We start from the raw sequence: 8,083 nt of genomic DNA on the forward strand, positions 1-8,083 counted from the left end.
CTATGATTTTAAATTACTTTTCTTCTTTGGGCCTCAGTTTCTTCATCTGTCAATTTAGTGGGTTGGACTAGATGACCACTAAGTTCCCTTCCAGTTCTATGTCTTCTGATCCTAGGAATCAAGTCAGTCAGTCAACAATAATTCATTAAGCACCTACTATGCCCATCAGTTGGGGAATGGCTGAACAAGTTGTGGGATATGAAGATAATGGAATATTATTGTTCTATTAAAAATGATGAACAAGCTGATTTTAGAAAGATCTGGAAAGATTTACATGAACTGATGCTGAGCAAAACAAACAGAATCAGGAATACATTGTGTATAGTAATAGCAAGAATGTACAATGATCAACTATGAAAGACCTGGTTCTTCTCAGTGTTTCAGTGATCCAGAGCAAACCCAATAGACTTTGGACAGAAAATGCCATTGGCATCCAGAAAAAGAACTAAAAAGACTTAATGTAAACCAACACATGCTATGTTCACTTCTTTTTTTCTGTTTTTTTTTCTCTCCCATGGTTTTCTCTTTTACTCTGATTTTTTTCTTCCAAAATAATCCATAAAGTACTGTGTATTAAAATAAAATAAAAAAACAAACATTAAGCACCTACTATGTGTTGAGCACTAGCCTAAATGCTGGGAATACAAAGCAGGGCAAAAAACAATGACTGCTCTTGGGCAGTTCACAGTCTAACCAAATGCACAAGTATCCTCATACTCTTTTCCATCAATGCAAAGCAGGGGTTCAGGTCATAGTCCCATGGCTTTGGGCAATTCTCCTTTTTGTGAGCCTCAGTTTCTTCCTCTGTAAACTAAAGATTATAAAACTTGCTTAGCACTCTTTCTCTCTCCCTCTTTTTCTCTCTCTTGGGGTTCGAGCAAAGAAAGAAGTTGCACATGATAACGCACAACATCAGTGTGGGCTGCTATTCTTGTCCTCTGCATTGAGCACACTCTGAACAGGCAGCCACCTGCCAGCCATTTCCCCAGTGAGTGTGATCCCTGTCATAGTACTCGTTTAACAAGGAAAATGAGTGGAAAAATCTCTAGCCCACGCTCAAAAGAAAGATTTCTCAACTCCCTGGAAACCCAAGAGGAAGGGTATACCAGTGTCCCATGGTCTCCTAGGTCTCTTTTTTCCCAAACAAAACTCCACTTTGTTTTCCTCTAACTCAGCTCGGGTTTGGCAAAAACTAATTACCTGCTTGGGACATAGTTCCCAAAGCTCTCCAAAGATAATTATTTTCTTCTTGGTAAGATCAGAAACTTAGAAATCTACCAGTGAGATAAATGGCATGGAGCCTCTTGAAGGCTCTGCTTCTTCAGATCTCTACCTGATTTGAGCCTGAGAAAAATAGACCCCAAAGTCTACAGATGAGATTTATAGATGGGGCTGAGGGCATTATATACTTCTGGAAATCCAAAGTCCTAGACCAAAGAATATTGAAGCCAGAGCGGATCTTAGAATGGTAGAGTTAAAAGGCACCTTAGAACAGAGAATATCAGTGGGAGGGACTTTACAACAGAGAATATCAGAGTTGAAAGGGACTTTAGAACAAGGAAGTCAAATATGAGAGGAATCATAGAACAGAAAATTTCCATCTGAGAAGGACCTGAGAATATGAAACAGAATGTCAAAGCTGGAAGGGAACTTAGAGATCATCTGTTTAAATACTTCATTTTACAGGTGGGGAAATAACTTACCCAAAGTCATGCCCTTAAGTCAGCTTTTGGTTAAACATTCAATGAATTGAAACTAAAATAGGGAAAAGAAATAGAGTCAAACCTCTAATAATCATCCAAAATACTTGGGGGGAAGGCTTAACAGAGGGTAACATGAAAATATATTTTGGTTTGGTCTGTTTATGATATTTTCCCCTTGTGTGTAATTTTGTTTTCCTACCTAAGTAAATAGAATTGAATGGGTGTCATTGTCCATCTCTGCAGATTTCCGAGAATCAAAAAACAGGGTCACAGATCAAAAAACACCAGGCAGTGGAAAGAGCTCAAGCTTGGAGTTAGGAATCCTGGATTGGGATGCTGCTCTGCAACTTCTGAAGGCAGTGACTCGTGGAGGTCACTGCTTCTTTTCAAGCATCAATTTCCTTCTTTGTACAGTGGTGATTACACTTGCATTACCCAGTCCACAGCGCTGTTGGGCAGAAGGCATTTTGTAAACAGTAAGTGTATTTAAACATGATTGTGCTGGGGGCAGTTTGAACAGGCTCACAAGAGTCAATATTATCTGTTCATCATGAATATTTGTCCCTTAGAATTAGGCAAAAGCTACAAATCAGGGCTTGATTTATTGTTTTATTGATTGTCTAAACTTAAGAAAGTGATGGAAAAATGTTAATAACACAAATTAAACTTAAAAGTATATCTTGCTTTGGGAGAGAGAGACAATTGTTAAACATTTACTAGCACACCCCTACGTGGAAGTGTGAGTTTTTATTCCAAAGAAAAGAATAGCTATTTGAAAGAGGATAGATTTGACAAATTTGAGTTATTAGATGTTTCTTCTCCTGTGAATACTCCAAAGGGTTTCTTTGCCTTTTTTGTTTACAGAAAACTAAAGGAACTCTTCAACCTCTTTCATCAGAAGCCTTCTGGGATATATTTCTCTCTTCAGCAGACCTCTACACTTTTTTTCCATGTTAAGATTTGAGACCCACAATGGTAAGTACCCATCATGTCCTTTTCACTGTTCTTGAGATCTGAACCCTTTTCTTTCTGAATGGACCTTCCCAGGAAGATGGAATGAAACAGTGAATATTCTGAAAAGAAGTTTGCCTTCTGCAGAGCAGTCTATGGATTGGATTTATGAACAGAAAAGGTTTTCAGTCCTAATGACTGATTCTCTGTGGGTGTCCCTAAAGTTATTGACTTGGATAGAATTCAATTGGACATTTAAGTATTGATTATGCTCTAAATATGGGACCTACCCATCATGTCCCAGCTTTAGACTGAATCCTAGTCTTCTTGATCACAGCTTGAACCTTAGCCCTGGTCCCATATTACACCCCAGAAGTATAATTGGCAAATTTTATACAAGCCCTGGGCTACAGTCCAGCTTCTGCTAGGATAGCCTTTCCCCAGGGGAAACATGAAGCATTTAGTAGCTTTCTGTCTTCCCAAATTCTTTTTAATAGGATACTAAGTCTGTTATTTCTATGCTTTTGAAAGAATGCAAGTGGTTTTGTGCCCCTCAAAAAACTCTAGTCATCTTCCCCATTCCCTTCACTAGTATGGTTCTACTGAGCCCTAACTCTGATTCTAGGTTGACCCTAAAACCAACCACAAACTGATCTTCTAATTTTGGACCCAGGCTGAGCCTTCTCTCCAACCAATTGTCATATAAATGTGTGCTGGGGAACAAAGGAGTTAGAATCCAAATGATTCCATTACTGGGAACAGAACTGAAAATACCCACCCTACTGATAGTTGGGAGTCTCATCTTCATGTAAGAGACACAGAACAACCACTTCCTCACCCAAATAGAATTCAGTGTCATTTTGGACTTGGGACTCCTAAGTTTTAAGGGCAAAAGTACTTGTTTCTACCATGGACTCCCCACCACATCCCCAGAGGAAGCTGGGATCATGAGAGATCCTGATAATAACTGCCATTTATCTGATGCTTTAAATCGAGGCACTTATGGATTTGGGCTTTTTAAATACTTTGATAATTATTTCACTATAATTCATTCTCTTGGTAATCCTAGCTATTTTCTTTTATTCATTTATAAGCATTATTCTGGTCTCTCCAGACTGCCCAAGGAGTCCAAGATACAAAAAAGAGGAAGAACCCCTAGTGTAGAGTTTGCCAAGTGTAGTCTCACATGACTCTTGAGGTAGGCACGTCCCCATTTTACAGATGAGTGGAAAACTACAGAGATATTAAGTGACGTGTCCAAGGTGACAAAAGCCAATTATCGTCAGAAGCAATCTTCCTGACTCAGTTGGATCATGAAGGTCACACATACAAACACACACACACACATGCAAGCGCGTATGTGTGTGTATATATATATATATATATATATATATATATATATACACATATATGTGTGTGTATAAATATGTAGGTCATGAAGATCATATATATGTATATATGTTTATTACATATATATGTATATGTGTATATATAAATATATAGTTATAGATATATAGCTGGAAGGGATCTAACAGGCCATTTAGTACAGAAGGGTCAAAATCAAAACTTCCTAGTACTGCCCAAACCTGATTAAATTGGGAAATTTTAACAAAATAAATAATATAGCAATCAATAAATGAGCATTTATTAAGCTTCTAGTATGGGCTAGGCACTGTGCTAACAAAAATACAATATGACATCGGTAATGTTTAGTTTTGGTCTTCTATGCCATCTGCAAGAAAGGGGCCCTTTCTATTAGTTCAGTTTGCCATCACTGATTTAGTTTAACCCATCATTTTCTAGAAGAGAAAACGAGTTAGGAGAAGGAAAGTGCCTTGAGTTCGGTCCTGTGACTCCAAGTTCAGTACCATGCCTGTTGCATGACTTTGCCTCCCATCACATCCATCCCATCACTATCCAGACAGGAGTTCCCACGGATTTCCAACCATACCCTGCCATTTGTCTTTCTGTATACAGGCAGATGGCCAGGAGTCAACTACATTTTCAATTTCTTGGTCTATTAAACTATTAAGTGATGACACTTTTCTCTATTTTACTAGGGAGTGTGAAGGCACTGATAGGTGAAAACTCTTGTTTTTACCAGACTTGGCATGAGAACTCCTAGGCACTGGAAGGAAACACTGATGAAGCTAAATCCCCTTGTCCTCCATGGGATTAGCTGTGTCTTTGAGTGGTCAGGACTGCTAGAAAATGGAACACGGGGCCAGGTTACTTAGAAGGTCAATACTCTTCTGCCCCAGAACGCTTAACACATTCAAGTATATGACATCATTGTTTTGAATTCCCCTTACCTCTGATGTGATCTAGACAAAGTCCATGCCTAAGAGGTGCCACTAGTGGCAAAGACACCGGCTTTGAAGTCAGTGGATCTGGATTTGAATTCCAGTTCTGCCACTTACTGCTCTGGTAACTCAGTCATTTGTTTCCCCTTTTTGGACCTCAGATTTGTCTTCTGTGAAATGACGGGGTTGGACTTAACAATCTTTCAGATCCCTTCCAGCCCTAATGCTATGACAATTCCATGATGTGGTCAGAGATAGAAACCATGGCTCTGGTGGGACCAGAAAGACCCACTTACTGAAAATTTCAGCCTGGCTAAGTTAGACTAATTAGGTTGATCTGCATGTATAAATGGAAAAAGCAATGGAAAGTGACCTCGAATCAGAGCCAGTCAGAGCCTCTGCTAGCTTTCCCCTTTTCCTCTCTCTCCTCTTACAAAACTCAGTCTAATAATCACTCCCAGGGCTGGGAGAGCTTTTTGCTTAACAATTGACTATAGGTTGGGGAGCATTTCTAATCATTTCCTTGGGGTTAAGGGACAAATGTCTAACTCAAATTTCATTTCTGCTAGATTTACATTTCCTGTCTTTCCCAAAGGGATGAGGTTAAAGCACACTGATCTCCTGCCTTCACTGTGTTTACTTATTCTCATGGAACCTAGAACACAGAGTGTCAGAGCTGGAAGGAACCTTAAAGGTGGGGTCCTTCCCATTACACTATCAGTTGCAACATTCTCATTTTTTTAGATAAGAAACTTAGGCCCATTGGACTGGAGTCGACCTGGCTTTGATTTCTGCTTCTCCTGCTCACTAGTCATGTGACTAGTACATAGTAGTCAAATGCCCTCTCTGAGAATCAGTTCCCTTATATATGAAAGGAGGGTGTTGGGGTAGATTTGTAAAATTTCTTCTAGTTCCAATGTTTTATGGGTCTAGGGTCCTATAAAGTGCCTCCTGTGGCCCCTCTTTATTCTTGCAGGTCACACTTGATATACAAAGGAGCCAGGTCATAAATAAGATGGGAGCCAATGATACCAGCATGGTACCCGAGTTCCTCATCATTGGGATCTCTAATTATCCTGAGTGGCGAGTTACCTTCTTTACACTGGTGCTCCTTACCTACCTGACCACCCTTCTCGGGAACAGTCTCATCATTGTCCTCATCCACTTGGACTCCCATCTCCATACCCCCATGTACTTCTTTCTTGGCAACTTGTCTTTTCTTGACCTCTGCTATGCGACAGCCTCAATGCCCCAAACTTTAGTGCATTGCTTCTCTGCCCATCCCCTGCTCCCTTACCCACGCTGCTTTGCCCAAATGAGTATCTCCCTCTTTCTGGCCACAGCAGAATGCCTCTTGCTGGCTGTCATGGCCTATGATCGCATGGTGGCCATTGGTGACCCCCTGAGGTATACGCTAGTCATGAGCAGACCAGTATGTGTCTGGCTGGCCACTTTCTCATGGGGGGCATCCCTTGCACTCACCATCATGCTTATCTCTTCCTTGCACCTCCGTTTCTGTGGTGCCAGTGTCCTCAACCACTTTGTCTGTGAAATTCTCTCCCTGATCAAGTTGGCCTGCTCTAACACACGCCTCAATGAGCTAATGATTTTGACCACCAGTTTCTTTACCCTGCTCTTACCCTTTTTGTTCATCCTCCTCTCCTATGCTCGCATTGCTATTGCTGTCCTGAGGATCCAGTCAGCTCAGGGCCGCTTCAAGGCTGTCTCTACCTGTGGCTCCCATTTGGCTGTGGTGACCATCTTCTATGGGGCAGCCATTTCCATGTATATGAAGCCTCAATCCAAATCTTCTTCCAACCAAGATAAGTTCATTTCAGTGTTTTATGGTGCCTTGACACCCATGCTGAACCCTCTCATATACAGCCTGAGAAATAAAGATGTGAAAGGGGCAATCAAGAAAGTGATGAGCAAAAAAACATAGCTCCTGTAAGGAGGTTCAGTCATTCTAGAAAGCAATTCAGAACTAGGTTCCCAAAGTTACCAAACTGGATGTACTTTTTTGATCTGGCAATATCACCACTAGGCCTTTACCCCAAAGACATTCAAAAAGAGAGGAATGGCCCATATGTACAAAAATACCTGTAGCAGCAATTTTTACATTAGCAGAAGAAACCCTGAAACTAAGCGAGCTAACCAACTATTGGGGAGTGGGTAAACAAATTTTGGTATATGAATGTGATGGAATGTTATTACATCATAAAAAAATGTTAAATGGACTATTTCTAAAGAAACTATTTCTAAGACCTTTATGAACTGCTGTACGGTAAAGTGAATCAAAGCAGGAGAATAAAATCACCTGTCTATCCTTCTGTAGGAGCATTTAGGAGCATCAGTAAGTAGCCTCAAGTGTGGTTTGAGTCATTCAGTGGTCAAAAACCTGGCCTGAAAAGTGTTGAAGAAGATATCTTGGAAGAAAGGATTGTGATTCTAGTGTATTTTGCTCAGGAGTACACTGGTGAACACTCAATAACTGGCTCTCCAGGGAAAACATTTTATATATATATATATATATATATATATATATAAAACAAACTTTTAGGTTTAATCTATATTGACATTTTTCCTCGTGCTTTCCTTTACTTTTCTCTTCTTTCCTTTTCTCTTCCCTCCTCTTCCCTCTTCTTCTCTTCTCTTCTCTTCTCTTCTCTTCTCTCCTCTCCTCTCCTCTCCTCTTCTCTTTTCTTTCTCTCACTCTCTCCCTCCCTCCCTATCTTCCTCCCTCTCTCTGCCCCTTTCACTCTGTCTCTGTCTTCCTCTGTCTCCCTTCTTTCTTTCCATTTTTTGGTTGTTGTTCAGTTGAAAGAGTTGGGGATAGGAAGGAAGGGATTTTTAAATGTTTAAGGCTAGAATTCCCTTCTCCTTCCAATGTTCTGTAATAACATTGAGCACAATTCTAAGAAGCCTTGGCATGGTGCCATGGTGTGGATTTGGAATCAGAGGCTTAAATCTAGACAATCAACAAAACACTCAACCAAATCCTGATTTCTAGTACTTATTGATTTCCAAGGTGTGTGATTTGGTTCCAGGATATCCCAGGTTTTACATGTGCATTGGAGTAAGATCAGAGTTTGAGCAGCTAGGTGATACAATGGATAGAACACTGGG

The 8,083-nt window shown here is 40.3% G+C and overlaps 1 protein-coding gene across 1 annotated transcript; it reads left to right on the top strand.

Annotated features, from left to right (window-relative positions):
• Positions 1 to 5,972: 5,972 nt before the first annotated feature.
• Positions 5,973 to 6,899, top strand: LOC100921289 (olfactory receptor 13H1-like). Its single transcript, XM_012553262.1, has one exon. The coding sequence runs from the start codon at positions 5,973 to 5,975 to the stop codon at positions 6,897 to 6,899; it is 927 nt and encodes a 308-aa protein (XP_012408716.1).
• The last annotated feature ends 1,184 nt before the right edge of the window (positions 6,900 to 8,083 follow it).

Source organism: Sarcophilus harrisii, chromosome X, assembly GCF_902635505.1.
Source record: "Sarcophilus harrisii chromosome X, mSarHar1.11, whole genome shotgun sequence".
NCBI classification, from domain to species: domain Eukaryota; kingdom Metazoa; phylum Chordata; class Mammalia; order Dasyuromorphia; family Dasyuridae; genus Sarcophilus; species Sarcophilus harrisii.

Excerpts from the sequence above, each read along its gene's own strand:
- LOC100921289 (XM_012553262.1), top strand. The coding sequence starts at position 5,973 with ATGGGAGCCAATGATACCAGCATGGTACCCGAGTTCCTCATCATTGGG.